The sequence below is a fragment of the Hyperolius riggenbachi genome, chromosome 3 (assembly GCF_040937935.1).
Source record: "Hyperolius riggenbachi isolate aHypRig1 chromosome 3, aHypRig1.pri, whole genome shotgun sequence".
NCBI lineage: Eukaryota > Metazoa > Chordata > Amphibia > Anura > Hyperoliidae > Hyperolius > Hyperolius riggenbachi.
In genome coordinates this window covers 346,264,547-346,281,465 of record NC_090648.1, presented here as the reverse complement: position 1 = coordinate 346,281,465, position 16,919 = coordinate 346,264,547, and the positions used below count along the sequence as shown (strand labels likewise).

General features: G+C 45.1%; 2 protein-coding genes across 4 annotated transcripts in view; one reads left to right on the top strand and one right to left on the bottom strand.

Moving 5' to 3' along the window:
• The window catches only part of CLTB (clathrin light chain B), a 59,103-nt gene extending 54,385 nt beyond the window's left edge, over nt 1-4,718 (top strand). For all 3 annotated transcript variants that reach the window (XM_068277037.1, XM_068277039.1, XM_068277040.1), the window contains one exon: nt 1,070-4,718. In XM_068277037.1, the coding sequence (XP_068133138.1) occupies nt 1,070-1,241 (172 nt within the window). In that variant the 3' untranslated portion in view covers nt 1,242-4,718. The remainder of the gene's footprint in view (nt 1-1,069) is intronic.
• Nucleotides 4,719-10,579: 5,861 nt separating this feature from the next.
• Nucleotides 10,580-16,879, bottom strand: HIGD2A (HIG1 hypoxia inducible domain family member 2A). Its single transcript, XM_068277036.1, has 2 exons — nt 16,633-16,879; nt 10,580-10,905 (listed from the first exon to the last, which is right to left on the bottom strand). The coding sequence occupies exons 1-2, from the start codon at nt 16,844-16,846 to the stop codon at nt 10,730-10,732; spliced, it is 390 nt and encodes a 129-aa protein (XP_068133137.1). The 5' UTR covers nt 16,847-16,879; the 3' UTR covers nt 10,580-10,729.
• Nucleotides 16,880-16,919: the final 40 nt, after the last annotated feature.

The following is a 16,919-nucleotide window of genomic DNA, read 5'->3' as shown; positions in this document are numbered from 1 at the left end:
AGAATCACTGATATTACATTTGTTTCCCCATTCTAGGGTTGGTTGTGACCATTAAGTGAAGCTCCATACCTGTATCTGCATGATTTTATGCACTGCACTGATACCTCGGTTAGCTGATCAGTTAATTGCCTTAATAAACACTTGTTCTTAAAACAGTGCTCAATTAATGTATACAGTATATCCTTTAAAGCGGCATTGAAGTGGAAAAATTTGTATAGCATTGCGTCATTCTATCACATTTGCAATTTACAAACCACACTGTATTTTAAACTATGAAACAGAGCAGGGCTAACCACCCTTTCAACTTCCCTGTAGTAAAAATCTTATCTGAAGCTGTCTGTCACTGTTTCTTTGATGTATAAGTGCTTCAGGGAACAGCACTGTAGCTGACCCAAGTTGGATCGGAGAGCTCAGTGAAGCTCTTTTGCATAGAAGGGAAGTTTCTTAAAGGATACATCCAAGGACTTTATAAATAGAAAACCACTTACCTGGGGCTTCCCCCAGCCGTCCTGTACCCACGCCACAGCTCCGCTCCACGCTGGTGGTCCCCTCTGGGGCAAGATGCCGACTGTGCCAGTGCGAGCGTCTCTCAGAGTTGCGCTGACGTCATTCGGACTGTACTGGGCAGTAGTTCGGCACCTGCGCAGAATAGCCCAGATGACGTCAGGGCAACTCAGTCAGCCGCACAGTGGAACGCAGGAGGATGCCGACCTGGCGAGGTCGGCACCTGCACCGGAGAGGACCAGGAGCCAACGGAGCTGTGGCAAGGGCACAGGTCGGCTACTAGGGGCTGGAGGAAGCCCGAGTTAAGTGTATTTATTTCCTCAGACCTTCCCTTTAACTCTTCCTGTACTGGAAAATATGAGACTGGTTTCTGTGCTACTAATGTTCTATTTCTTAGCTGTACTACACATACAATTAATTATCTCAGAAGTTTATTTTCACTTCAGATTCCCTTTAATAGACTCATTGATGTGTATACCACTGGCTGGTACTTTGATCCTGTGCAGTAGTCAGTATCTAGGCTCTAAAGTCGCTGTAGCTAACCTTTGTACTATTCTTTTAACAGAGCGGCCGATGAAGCCCTAGCTTCTGAGACAAAGGATGAAGAAACTGGCACAGAATGGGAGCGGGTTGCCCGTCTTTGTGATTTCAACCCCAAAAGCAGCAAGCAGTCTAAAGATGTGTCCCGCCTGAGATCTGTGCTCATCTCTTTAAAACAGTCACCTCTGTCACGCTAACTTCCTGGCCAGCCTCACCCCTAGTTCCCTGCTTCACATTATACCAAAGAACCATACTCACTGGTATGAGGCCCATGTGTTAATGTAATGAATATGAATGAGGCACCAACCCTACATACTCCATCAGCAAGACACAATACCCTCTAATGAAGTCAATTACAATTCACAGTGCAGAAACAAAGCTTCTACTCTGGGTTCTCCTTGTGATTGCTTGTTGTGTCTAGATTTAACAGAAAACTGTGGGGGTAAAAGCGTTACGTTGTTAGGGAAGGGGTAAAAAGATGCTGAGTACTTTTATTTTTATCTGTGTGCCTGCTTTATGGAGATGCTTGTATTGTTATCATAACCTGTTTTGGAAAAGTAAAAGGTTCTGAGGGAAAATTGCACAGTAAGCTAAGCCAATGGGATTGCAAATGTACTGTAAACACCCTGAAAATGGGGTATACAAATCTATGCACATACAGGACACATGTTAAATGTGTCCCAATACAATGTGTTAACTAATATAAAATAGCTTCATCCATTCATAAAATGATAATTTGATTATTTTCAATTAGTAGCAAGTCCCATAATATTTGTAGTCACTAATCCTGCTCTGGTTAGTCTGCACAGCTGTGTACATCTTACAGCTCACATCTTGTGACAGGTGTATGTTGTCCCACAATGTCAGAAATCTTCTACTTTGATTTGTTATCCCTGGTGCGTGTCTGCCGTGATGAACAATAGTGTCGGCGTTTGAATCCGAATTTGCTCATTCGGAAACTTGGATTACGCCGCACACCACACCTCAGTACCTCAGCTAGTGGAGAGGGTCATGAGGTTGTGCCCACGCCACTCTTCACATGACTCTACCCTAGCTTTGTTGCTGAAGTGTGGTGTGTGGCGTAATCCAGATTTCCGAATTAGGAAACCAGGATTCGAACATCAACACTAAGTACAATTACAAAGCAGTGTGCGACAGAAATCTGTTTAGTGGACCATAAAACTGCTATTGAATGGATGACTTACACCAGTTTCTAGAGACATTAAGCTTGCAAAATCTTGGCGAAACATAAAATACACGTTTAATTTATACAACAATAATCTTCACAGAAGGCTATAAAAAATCACCCCATATTAGTTATTGCTGAGGAGATTTCCCAAGTCAGAAAACAATGCATTGCATGCAAATAGTCTTCAGCCATGCAAGCTGTCTGTATCCTAGGTAGAAAGAAACATTGCAAAGAGCCTTCACTAGTTCAGTTTCTAAGCATTCATTCATCTTATCATTATAGTGGAAGTGTACTGCTGTAGCACCTGTCCACAGGGAATGCATAGAGTTCCTTCTCAGTTCAGGTGAGGGTGCAGCTACATTGTATATGTGAGTCGAGTTACCGGGACACAGGTCAGGCAGTAGTGCCGCTCTTTTCCAAGATGTCCAGAAGGGATAGGATTTTTTTCCATTTCTTTTAACATGTCAGAAGTATTGCATCACACACCCTATTCTATCCCAGTATTATTTTAAAATAAATAGTTTGTGTATTCTAGGTGTCTGAAATATCTTGTAATTTATTTTTTAAATGAAGACATCAGATATGACATGCTTTTATACGGTAACTATAGAGTCACTGTCAGCATTGTGTATAATGATATGCTTCTATGAGCCTTGAAGTGGAATCCATGCCAAGCTGATTTTATTTTAGCTGTAGGATAGACAGATCACCCCTCACTTCCTTTCCCCTAGTATTTGGCTGGAGTGCCTCTTTGAGGAAAGCAAACTAAACTTGATTTGCATAGATGAAGTCTGGCACAATAATATACTGTTGGGATACAGTATGGAGCTGTTTTAGTTGATGTAGGTCTTCAGTCACTGTTATATGTTAGCTTGTTCTGTGTCTAATGAAATTATAAATACTGTAGGTAACTGTTTACTTTTTTTTAGATCTACCATTGTTAGAGCACTGTACTGTGTGCACTACTTCTAAATTAAAGGACCTAGTTAGAAAGCTGCTAAGTATTACATTGTGGCTCTAATGCAAAATGTAAGCTTGTAACGTTCATATTGGTTTTTTAATTTCCGAGTGGCATTTTTCAACAGCTCCCTCTAATACAGTTGTCCAGCACATTTTGCATAGGCAAATATATAGACATATATGGTAGTTATGTCACTGCAGTGTGCTATTGACCAGTTCACAAAAATGGCCCAATAAAATATAGTGAGTCCAATCACTAGAGGCTGAGAGAACAGTTCCTGAAAACTTACATGTTGCTTAGCAACATAGAAAGAAGCAACATCACTGTTCTCTGACTAAGGCCCAGTGCACACCGAGCGGTTTTTGGAGCGATCCGCCGGCCGCATCCGCCTCTAAAAATGCTTGTCTAATGTATTGCAATGGGATGGTGCACACCGGCGGTTTGCGGTTTTTGCCAAGCCGCAAACGCGCCTCCTGCTGCGCGTTTGCGGTTTTCGGAAGCGTTTCGTCCTCAATGTAAAGTATAGGAAAAACGCAAACCGCTCTGAAAAACGCTAGTTCAGAGCGGTTTGCCAGGCATTTTTGTTACAGTAGCTGTTCAGTAACAGCTTTTACTGTAACAATATGTGTAATCTGCTACACAAAAACGCACCCAAAACCGCTAGGTATGTTTAGAAAACCTCTCTAAACATACCTAGAATCATTCTGAAATCTGCTCCCAAAACCGCTAGCGTATTGCGGATCTGCTAGCGGTTTTGGTGTGCACTGGGCCTATAGAGCTTTCACTTCAGCACCCTGAAGAAGATGATGTCAATGCAAGTAGATGGGCAAAATCTACCTTTAAATCCCATTATGTTCTTGTCGCATTGTCATCAGAGGAAAGGCAAACATCATGTATAATTATGGATTTTCTTTGCCTTTGAAAGCTTGTTTTTTGCCTTTTTCTAAATAGTGCATAAAATCAAGGGATTGGCAACAAAAAAGTGGTGTAGATATAAAGCAATATTTATTGCCACTTCTAAATGCACCCCTGAGTGTTGGGCTTTCTAAAGAACAGTATATGCAAGATATTTCCATAGGTAATATGGATATAAGCATAGGTGGAAGGAGCTGCAAGCACACACCGCACCTATGGTGCAAGGCATGGCATAGGGATTTTCTATGATGGTTAACCAGAATGGAAGCTTAGCATTTAGCGATATGATCCTTTTCACTGGACTCCATAAAAGCTAGCACGACAAAGCAGCAGAAGCTGTTGCAGATGTCATCTTTCTAGTTTTATCCATTGTTAAACATAAATGGTCTGCTTGGGCCTGTAGAACAGCACAGAAGACTATTTTACCTATCTACAAGCAGTCTGACCTCTGGAAGAACATGACCTACTGACATGACAGAGTAAACTGAACTCAAAAACTATAACGGATAACACATTTCAACAAGAGAAACCGACAGCATTGTATAAGGAAGTACATGATTTGAGCACACTATATTTCCAATTCAATAAAGGTGAAAGTATAAACTGGAACTAGTCGTGTTATTGTTATTACACCCAGTAAATGATCTGTTATGTACAAACATGTTTGTTGGGATCCTTACAGTGAACCCTGCTTATCTGAGGTTATATGGAGGCTGCTATATTTATTTTCTTTTAACCATTACCAGTTGCCTGGCTGTCCTGCTTATCCTTTGCTTTTAATACTTTCAGCCATAGATCCCGAACAAGCATGCAGCAGATCAAGTGTTTCTGACATTGTCAGAAATGACAAGATTAACTGCATGCTTGTTTCTGGTGTACTCCAGACTGCAGCCAAATAGAACAGCAGGGCTGCCAGACAACTGGTATTGTTTAAAAGGAAACAAATTTGGCAGCCTCCATTCACTCTCACCTCGGGTTCACTTCAAGCACACTTGATCTGAGGCAAAGCTACCTATGGTAAGCAGAGAGGTATATTCAAGCTGAATTTACAGGAAGCTGACAATGTGGATGCTGCTACTGAGTATAATGTGAATTAGCCTCAACCAGACACCACGACGGACATTTGGGCACGCGGATAAATTAGAGGCTACAGCTGTGGCTGTAGTGGTGATAGCAATAAATACAGCACACTTTATAAATAGCGCTGCTGCACATTTGTTACCAGAACAGCAAAGCAGCTTTAGTAGATGGTGCAAAAGGAAAAGTTTGCAGCTACAGCAATAAGTAGCAGCTGCAGCACACTTGGTACTGGAAAAGTAAAACAGTTGTAGCCTAAAGTGTAAATTAAAAAATTAGCAGCTACAGAGAAAAATGGCAGCTGCAGCACACATGGTATTGGGAAAGCAAAGTGGCCGTGGTGGTAGTGGGGGTATGTTTTAGGTGTAGGTAGGGCTAGGTTCGTGTTAGGAGTAGGTAATGGAGGGTTAGTTATAAGATAAAGGTCACATAAAGTATCAGTAATATAACCAATATTCTACTATCTGTATAAAAAGGTCAGAAAAAGTTCCAGTAATTCACCCATATTCACTAAGATCATAACCATGTCTTTTATGCCTTGACCATTAGGCCCCGTTCACATCTGAGCGTTTTGCCGGCGCTTTCGGCAAAACGCTCAAGCGCTAGCGCTTTTAAAGCGCTAGTGCCATAGTACCCTATGGGCGCGTTCTCACTTGGGCAATTAACCGGCGATTTAAAGCAAATCAGCAAACACAAATTTGTATCCTACACCATTTTCAGGCGATTTCCCAGCATTCGCGTTTAGTGCTATAGAAGCGCTAATCGTGAAAAAATTGCCAAGTGTGAATGGCAATTTTTTTCACGTTAATCACCAGAGCAAACTACTAGCAAAAGCGCTCGCGTTTTTGCAAGTGTGAATGGGCCCTTAGAGATGACCTGAAATCAACTGACCACTAAAAATCCAGTGACCACGTTAGTTAACCTACGGTCACTTTGGGACCTGCCGTTCCCCAAACACCAATGGCCAGCTGATCTCAAGTCAGAGGTCATGCTCCGTATTATGGGATGGTTACCACAAGAGAATTTATGCGTGCTCAAACACCAAGATCGCAATGGACGTTAAGGTAAGTGCCTGTTTTGACTATTGGGAGGTGGGTGCAGACGGCCCTCCCTGGCGCTGGCCGCGCCTGTGCCACCCAGCCTCCCCCTCCGGGGTGCCGCTGTGGTCCCCAGCCTGTGAGAGCTTGGGGCCCGCGGCCCCCCCGGTTGTATGGGAGCATTGGGAAGCCTCCCCGTGGCACTCCTGGATAGTGCTAATGTAGCATGATCTAATTCCCGCAGGGCAACCACTTTGCGGTATTGTTTTTTGACCCTGCATAGTTTGGCATGCGAAAGCAAATGCATATTTGCATGAGCATTGCCTCATGATAAACCAATTAGGCCAGATTTGTTAGGGTTAAACTTTGTGTTTGAGCACGCATACATTCTCTTGTGGTAAGTATTATGGGATGGAATCCCGCCCCGCTAAACTAACATCTCTATTGGCCATGTTGAAGATGCTAGACTCTAAAGGCTGGATAAGTAAGAGTGTGCCACACCTACAAATCTGTTTCCTTTCACTTGCAGTAGGTAGAGGAAAAAAAAAAAACATTAGAACATTAGAAACTGATTTGGCCACAAGTACATTACCTCAGTTTTTGACCTCCTCCTCTTTCTGTTAAATAACCGTCAATGCTGGACAAATATGTATAGATTTTTTTGGTATAGTTCTTGCTATAGTCCTCCTTTTGGTACCTGCACACTGTATACCCCTGCCATTTATGTGCTGCTCCTATCCATTTCCATTTTTACTCAAATTTCCTAAACTCTATACCAAGGATAAAGAGAATGTGCGGCACTCCCTTAATAAAATTGTTGGTTAGTGATGCAAAGTAAAGACATACAGGGGTAGTACACTCTCAGGGCTCATTCACACTACAAGAGCTTTTTGGAGCACTTTGTGATTTTGAAAGCTCTTGCTAATGTTATCCTATGTGTGTGTTCTCACTGGAGTGAAGTGATTTTGTAAAAATCTACCATAGCATTACATTAGCAAGAGCTTTTCAAATCTCTAGCCTTTAAAAAGCTCTTGTAGTGTGAATCAGCCATCACCAATGAAGATGATGCTGTCTCCACTTGACGCCGTTCCAGGACGTGTGCTCCGTATTAACAAAATGAAGGAAGAGGAGTAATCAATCCAAATGTGCACCATCCGTCCAGCAAATCTGTTTATTATGGGTAACAGTGTCCCAATGTACAGTAGTGAATCGTTCAGCAGACAACTATCCAACTTCGCAACCTACATGCATTTGAAGTGTACAATCATCGGTGCAGGAGGTGGATGGCGGGCACAGACATGGAGAGCGATGGCCGTTTCGCGTCTCACAACGCTTAGGTCACGCTGTGCAATTATGTCTGAATTACCGTAAATTTCTTATTATAAGACGCTCCGGACTATGCTGAGATGGGAGCCAGTTACGCGGGGGCACTGCCACAGACAGCCAATGATGGTGCTTACTGCTCCTTTCTTAATAGGAGCTGACTGTCCTGAGGGCGGGACCAGTGCTCCGTCATTGGGGCCAATCACTGCACTACCTGCTACTGAGGGAGTGCAGTGATTGGCCCAATGACTGAGCCCTGGCCCCGCCCTCGGGACTTTCGGCTCCTATTAAGAAAAGAGCAGTAAGCAGCGTCATTGGCTGCCTGTGGCAGTGCCCTGGCATGATTGGTTCTTGGCTCAGCAAAGCTTCCTGGCTCTGCGGCGGCTACTTAATGATGCAAGCTGCGCGGCTGCAAATACCGTATGTATTTAACACACTAGAGCACATGGGACGGAGGCGCAGGTCCAGATATGTATTATTCGGACTATAAGATGCATTAACTTCCCCCCCCCCCCACCTTTGGGGGGGGAAAAGTGCGTCTGATAGTTCAAAAAATATGGTAGATCTAAATGTTCTGACTATCATTTGATAACTGTATTTGGTTAAAGAAAAAAATAGGAGAATTTAGGTCGCTAGATTGTTCTTAAAAAGGAACCATAATGGAATATAGTAGAATGCAATAAATGATTCAGCATACTGAGTTTTACCTTAATTATCCTGGTTTCAGCGGTATAATGGTTTGTTATCCCACATAAGCTAATATGTCACACAACCTTCTCTCCCAGGGCATTTTGGGAGATTATATATTTCCACTCACTTCACAGAGGAGAAACAAACATTCCACAGAGATTCATCTTCCCAGCAGTAAAGATGCAGACATCTCGGATAAATTTAAAGGAAATCTGTAGGGAGAAAAAAAGTGCCCAATTTGGGTATTCACCTCAATAGAGGGAAGCCTCTGGATGTTCCAGAGGCTTTCCCTGTCCTCTAACAGGCTTTCCCAGCGATGCCCCCTCTGCAAAACCATTTGTCGTCGCGCATGCACAATTGCAGGGACCTGCATGGGCTTCAGTGGAAAAAGCTTACCCCGATCGGGTCCTTGCTACTGCATATGTGTGAGCTGTCTGTGCAGGTGCAGTACAGGCCTGCTTCAAGGGTCCTTGTTCCCGAATGGCTTGGTGGGGGAGGATTCAGGCGTTTTCCCCTCCTGAGGTAAGGGTCTGTCCAAACTCATGGGAAGCTTTAGGATGTAAATCAGAGTTTTACGGTGAGCAAACATTAACTAAAGCATTTAAAACTGAATTTTGTAAAAATAATTATTTTTTTAAGATATATACAGTAAAGCTCCTCAAAAATTTGATTTTGCATAGATGCAATCATTTTATACAAATGAAAGTGCAATTGAATGATCACAAATGAAATGTGGGGCTAGCACTAGGTTCAGTGTCTGCATGCAGCCAATAAGCAGTTTTTCACGGATTCTGTGTCTGTGAGTGTTTCAGTGGGCAGCTGAAGCTGGCAACAATGAGACATTTACATGCCAACTCACACTAATCAGCTATCCTCCAAATATTGTACAAAGCAATTGGGAAGTGTACCCATACCCTTACATTATAGGGAACATGGCCGGTGATGGGCCAGCAGCCAAACTGCGCGGTAAACGGGCAGCATGCAGAAACTGAACCTTAGCAAGGCAACAGATATAGTTCAGGTGCCAGAGGTACAGATTACCCAGCAAGCTCACGGTGAAACAGAACGCTGAGTGTGTAAGGGGCTACAAAGGAGCAAAAAGACCTCTTACTATATTGTTATGCAAACCACGCTTGCCTTCCTAAAACAGAAGATATTTGCGATTATTCAGGTTAGAGTGAGCATATGATGTCCCCCACGATGCATCACTGCTGAACATGCAAGTCATCCTTTGTTGTCCTTGTAAACTAGCCACACCTCCAGAACCGCTGGAATGCAATGATGTGTCAGCTTGATTCCTCGAAGAACAACTGAGAGGCATTTGGTTAAAATAAATAATTGTACAACCTCTGAATGCCACCACAATGTATATACTGCATTTCCATAATGGTGTATAGTATACAGTCATTTTTTCCTGTATTTCTGTATCAAGGCTTTGGTCAACACGACAAAAACCATAAGTAGCAAAGATTTCTGCTGCAATGGCACCATTGCTAGAAAAGGAGCAACGACTAACGAAGCTTAAAAAACAAGCGACACCCATGATAACCTAAAAATAAAAAAAACACATATATCAGTAGATAAATACTACTTCGACTTACATAACAGATGTATTGTGCTATCCACGTAATGATTCCTGTGAATTTTATAAAGGAAAAGCAGAAAATCCTATTCTAGGCAGTGGCCATCTTGCCAAGCTAATGCTGACATCATATCCTCCCTGACTCTTGTTTTCCCCCCTCAATTCTCTTGCTCATTGTGTATTCATTAGCTGCCCTCCTCCCAGAGTCTTCAGACTCTCCCACTGAGGGAGGGACTAACAACTGCACTGTCTTTTTTTATTTACACATCCAATCACTGAGTCACCTCAGCCTTGCTTGTAAACACAAGTAATCAGAGGGTGTTTCTGATAAGCATCTAGATAGGGAAATAAATGGAAGAGGAGAAATATATAATAGATAAAAAGAACTCCCAGCATTCAACTCTTATGGCACTGTTTGGCACTAGGGCCAATGCTCCTAAAGTATGTGATAACTACAAACCATAACAGCAGATAAAGTTTTGCAAGTTTTGAATGCAGGATGAGCATCTTTATCACTTAATACACTCAGACCAGTTGCTGTTGAAATTTAATTTTTATGGTGACAATACCGCTTTAATAGACAAAATGTATATTATATATATACACACACACACACACACCCCGCATCGCTTCACATGGTTTCAGAAGACAATCCTGTCACAGTGGCTCAGCAGGATAAGCCTGCTGCAGTAAAGCATTCTGCATATCCGCAGTGACTTGTGTAGCTTAGATGTCTACATATATGGTCTTTACAATAAAAATTCAGATACACTCAATGGAGATGTTTATTCATTACAGATATGATTTTAGACAACACTGGCTCCCAGGACTCCAACTTTCCTCTGGCATAAGGTCCGTATTTATTTTGGATCAGCCACACTGCAGATTATCTCAGTCCACATAGCTTGGCCTTAATTCTCGCTGGGCTTGGATTTTGTTGCAGCCATAACAACTCCCACCATAATAGCCGCTAGTGTGAATCCTTGGGAAATAATACGCGCGCGCATCAATAGTTGAGACTGACGCCGTTTCCCTTGCTTGAAAGCGATAAGTCCCCACGTCAAAACACCAGCAGTGGCAAGGCAGCCTGTAAGGATAAAACAGTAATACTGAACAACGCTAGCCAGAAAGCTGAATACACATATGAACCATTGTAAAGATTTATTGGAATCCACAACCCCAGCTCAACTGAAGTCTGCATTATATAGACAACCCCCTAAATTATCGGGTGCATATTATGTTGGAGCCGCTCTGTTCGGCGTGGTGAGAGCCGAATGACGGCTCTCACCGCTGCCGCAAAACTCCGAGGCGGCGTTAAATACTATCCCCCCTCTGAGTTGTCGCAAATTGGACGGAAATGTAATTCGGGGTCTGACAGCCGCCAGAGCCCCGAATTACCGCTACGCGCCCCGCGCAGCATAACATTGCTGCTATGGGGCGCCCAGTTTCGGCGCTAGGCTCTCAGAGCCGCAGGCCGAAATAAGCTGATCCGTAAATTATCACAATCTTCTTCCTAGCAACTGATACCCTTGATACTCTTCCCAAATGTAAACCAACTCCTAATGTCTACCACCCCCCCCCCCCCTTCCCCCAAAAAGGAGGTTCCTGACAGAATCTTGGCCATCTTTGCTTCCATTAAAACAGACAAAAAGAAAAAACATGCTCCCCTGCATGACCATTGACTTTCATTATGTCACTAGGAAGAGGTGTCCTCAATAACAGGCACAGGGAAGAACAAAGTAACAGAAGTTAATTTTCCCGCAAAGCAGGGTTTAAAGAGAACCTGTACTGAGTAAAAATATTTAAAATAAACACGAGGTAACTTAAAATGAACATTACATAGTTACCTTGCCATCAGTTCCTCTCAGAAGCTCACCATTTTCTTCTGACAATAATCCCTTCCAGTTCTGACAACATTTTGTTAGATCTGAAATATATCAGTTGCTGTCATTAAAATATCAGTTGCTGTCAGTTATAGCTGAGAGGACAACTGATGTACCAGGTAATGTCCATGTTTCCCTATAGCTCAAGTGGGCGATGTTACAGTGTAACTGTGCTGACCAGGAAGCGGTTATGGTGTAATGGCCATTTTCAAAATGGAGGACGGAAAATTCCCTTGATCACAGTGAACAAACAGGACGCGGGACAGGAGAAAGACACTGAGGAGTAGACTACATGGAAGGTAAGTATGACTTGTGTATGCTTATTTTGACTTTTAATTGTCAGTTCAGGTTTTCTTTAAAGAACCGGTATTATGAAAAATTGTAAAGTTTAAAATACCTACATATAAAAATCTAAAATTCTTATGTTGCTGTCCCTTACAGTAGGTAGTAGAAAGCTGACAGATCTTACACAAGACCACCTCCTGATGGGGATTTCTCAGTATTACCTCGAGGGCCCGTGTTCATTGCAGCCAAATTTTAGCAGTTTCTTTTATACATATTTGGAATCACAGCCAATCCAAAACAATGGGCTGCTTCTGAATCACATGTGGGGAAAAACAAATGCTGCCAGCTGCAGTTTTCAGCACAACGCATCCAAATACCCATTTAATGCCAATTTGCATCAGTATGGATGCCACATTCGATTCCCCTTTACAAAAGAATTTACAAAGGATCTATACAAAGATGTCAGCCAGCTTCCCTACTCACTTCCATGCTATTTTGGCAGTTGGACTGAGCAACTACAGTTCAGTAATTGCTTTTTATAGTAAGAAAACCCCAATAATGTAATTCTGATAGCAAATATCTTTAAAGGAAACCTGAACGGTTTTTTTTTCCATTAAAAAAAAAAATCCTACATAGGTACGTCCCTTTAATAAAGACATATTGGTAATTGCATGCATTTACAGCTTTCTGATGCCACTGTCTCCCATATGCTGTCCGTTCTTATTTTTGTCAATAAAGTCAAATATGTGGGCTTGAGAAAGAGGCAGAGCAGTTGCAGCCGTTCCGCCCCCATTTACACCCACTTCTGTCATGTCATGCATGACAGACGTCCCCCTTGTGCGCGCTCTGTATTTGCGTGGCTCTCTGGCACTCGCCATTCCTAATGTGCTGACATCAGCTGTGACTCAGCAGTGCACGAGAGGGAATATAGTGCATGATCAACACTGAAAAACGCGCATGCACGGCTGTATCCGAAAGTGCATGAGGTATGTGCACGTCACAAAGCCCCAGAAGTACTTCCGGTGTCCCAGCCACCTTAGGGCTGAAGTATGATTTTTAAAATGAATAATTTTCTATTAAGGGCCCTTTTCCACTAGCAATCGCAATCACAAATTACAAACGCCAGCGACTGCAATAATACGGATATGATGCGCTGAAATCATAGGGACTCATGTAATATTTGTTTTTCATACGTTTTAACCATGTCACAGATCTGCTTTAACCTTAACCCCCTGTGGACGCCTAATGGGAATTGTCAATGAGATGCAAACAATTTCAAATTGATGCGGAATAGTGCAAAGCATGATTTCATTGGTTCATTTGCTGCATAAATTTGCATACAAAATTTGCACTCATTGACCATCCCGAGTGCCTAACCTTAACACGCCCCCTTCTGTTGGCACCTAGCCAAAGCTCAAGTTCAAAATCTAACACCACTGAGGGCCCGTTTCCACTAGTGTGGAAACCGGGCCGAATTCGGATAGTTTACTCGCAGGCAAATTGTGCGGGGAAACTCTGCCATAGGAAACAATGTCGCAGCCGGACGAAACGCTTACCTTAGCGATTTGGCTGACATTGCCATCAGTTTCCGTGCAGGCCGTGCCGGCTTATGGAATTTGTCAGCGTTCCCGCAGACCAGGAAGTGCCGCCGTGCATGGCACTAGTGGAAACAGGCCCTTACAGAGGGAAGCCTCAGGATCCTAATGAGACTTTCCTCAGTTCTAAAAAGCCTCCCGATTGCTGAGCATGTGGCCCCCCTTCACATTGTGGCAGCGCAACTCCTCTTTTTGGTTGAAGTTCGTGCAATGGCCGCGCGAGCCTGCCCGTGCATGCATTGGAGGGCTCAGTCAGCCATTGCACACAGAGCAACCAAGGAGAGGAGATGCATGGCCCCGATGTGATTAGTGACAATGCATTGTCGCTAATCTTCCGGGACCAGTTTCGAGGGACCACAAAGTAGTGAAGGAAGCCTCATTGGGATCCTGAGGCTTCCCTCTCGTAAGGCATCTCATTTTGTGTACCCAAGCTTCAGCTAAGGTGCACTTTAACGCAGAGGACGCCTCTACCTACCTAACGACCGCGTCACGTCGATGGGCGTGACCGCGGTGGCAGCCCCAGGACCGCCTAACGCTGATTGGCGTCAAGTCCTGGTGCTGAAGTTTAGCAGGGAATGCATGCGCGATCGTTTTGCACAGGGGTAGGGAGAAAGGAGGGAGGGAAAAGCCTCCCCTTTCTTATTAAAAAAAAAAAATGATCTCAGCAGCAATCAGACACCTCCGTCAGAGTCAACTAAAGGAGGTAAAAATCATGTGTGTGCCAAGTTGCAGGGCTGTGCAGCAACCTGACCAAGCTGCACAGCCCAATATTCTGAAAAATAGCCTAGTCTTTAGGGGGGTGTAAGCCTATGGTCGTCAAGTAATTAAAGAGAACCCGAGGGATTATGGAGGCAGACATGTTTGTTTCCTCGTAATAATGCACATTGCCTGGAAGTCCTGCTGATCCTCTGCCTAATACTTTAAAGAGAGTGTGCCCCTGCTAAACCGCCGCTATCCCGCGGCTTAACAGGGGTCCCTTCACTCCCAAATCCCCTCCGTAAAGCGGGGGAGCGCTTCCGTATTGGGGCAGGGCTAACCGCCTCAGCCCTGCCCCACGCGCGTCTGTCAGACGCGTATCTCCGCCTCTCCCCCTCCCCTCTCAGTCTTCCTTCACTGAGAGGCGGCGATGCGCGTCTAATAGACGCGACTGGAGGCAGGGCTGCAGCCGTTAGCCCTGACTCCAGGAAGGGAAGATTTACGACCAAGACTACGACCAAGTCTTGCGGGGAAGGGTTTGGGGGTGAAGGGACCCCCGTTCAGCGGAGCGATAGCGGCGGTTTAGCAGGGGCACACATGCCCCTGCTAAGTATGAGCTCTGAAGCGAGATTTATTCTCGCTTCAGAGTCTCTTTAAGCCATAGTCCCTGAACAAGCATGCTGATCAGAAGTCTATGACAAATCTGGCAACATTAGCTACATGCTTGTTTCAGGTGTGTGATTTGGACCCTACTGACCAGGAAGATCAGCAGCACTGCCAGGCAACTGGTATTGTTTAACCACTTGCCGACCGCGCACTCATAACGTGCGTCGGCAAAGTGGTAGCTGCAGGACCAGCGACGCAGTATTGCGTTGCCAGCTGCAGGCTAATTAATCAGGAAGCAGCCGCTCGCGCGAGCGGCTGCTTCCTGTCAATTCACAGCGGGGGGCTCCGTGAATAGCCTGCGGGCCGCAGATGGCGGCTCGCAGGCTAAATGTAAACACAAGCGGAAATAATCCACTTTGTTTACATTGTACGGCGCTGCTGCGCAGCAGCGCCGTAAGGCAGATCGGCGATCCCCGGCCAATCAGCGGCCGGGGATCGCCGCCATGTGACAGGGGACGTCCTGTCACTGGCTGCACAGGACGGATAGCGTCCTGTGCAGCCCCAATCACCGGGGATGACAGGTAGGAGAGGGAGGGGGGGAATTTCGCCGCGGAGGGGGGCTTTGAGGTGCCCCCCCCGCAACATGCCAGCCAAGAGGAGCGATCAGACCCCCCCTGCACACCATCCCCATAGGGGGGAAAAAAGGGGGGCGATCTGATCGCTCTGCGTGCTGCCTGATCTGTGCTGGGGGCTGCAGAGCCCACCCAGCACAGATCACAGAATACTGCGCTGGTCCTTAAGGGGGGGTAAAGGGTGGGTCCTCAAGTGGTTAACCACTTCAGGATTCTGCGTATGCATAAGTACGCCCCTGAATCCTGAAGCGGTTTCCATGGAAACGGCCGCTCGAATGAGCGGCTGTTCCATGTCAGTTCACGGAGGGTGTCTCCGTGAACACCCTGCGAGCCTCCGAACGCGGCTTGCAGGGTAAATGTAAACAGGCGGGGAAGATCTTCCCCGCTGTTTACATACATACGGCGCTGCTAAAGCCTATCCTATCCGGCGCAGGACGGCTTTCCGTCCTGCGCCGCACACAGGGGACGGGAGAGGGAGGGAAGAAGGCAGAGGGAGGAATAGCGCTGCGGAGGGGGGCTTTGAGGAGCCCCCCCCCCCCCGCTAGGCACAGCAGCGCGGCAACAATCAGACCCCCCAGCAGGACATCCCCCTAGTGGGGAAAAAAGGGGGGAAGTCTGATCGCCCTGCCTGATTTCTGATCTGTGCTGCGGGCTGAAGAGCCCCCGCAGCACAGATCAGCCAAACCACCCGGAATCCGGAAGTGGTTAAAAGGAAAGAAATATGGCAGCTTCCATAGGTCTCATACCTCAAAATCCTTTTAAAAGGCCATCCGCTATAACAGCAGCGGCTACAAACAACCAGAAGTAAAAGTTCACATAGAGGGCGCCCATTTTCAGTGCTCCTCCTAAACTAGACTAGCACCGAATTCCCCATTAGGAGATGGACTAGTCCAAAGCTTGACAGATTTTGTCAGATTTTCACTGGCTTCTGTATGTAACAGCAAGCAAATGTAGAAGTAATGTATAGTTCATCTTAGTCTTTGAGAAATTTACATTTGTATATTTTTAATTTTACATTTTCTTTTACTATAATTGCCTGATTTAAACTTCCTTTTACGTATAATGGATCTATAACTACAGATGTGTAGCTATTTGAGGCCTTCCCTCCCCCACTCACCGAGAGGCACGAAAGGGTTCGCCTTTACTTTCCTCATGAACTTCGACTCAGAGGGCTCATTCTGTAAGTGGGCAGTGGGTGTGAAGCCCTCAATCACCGGAGGTCCCGACTGCGCCATTATGCTATGGATCTCCCTCTGGCAAGGACACACGAAGCCACTGATGTTACTACACGCCCCCCTCGCCACACACCAATAAGAAACAGCTATCCTCATAGGTACCGCCTCCGCCCTGCCCCTATCATGTTCCTTGTATGTAGAACCATTGCGTGCGCGCTCCCGCTAGCTC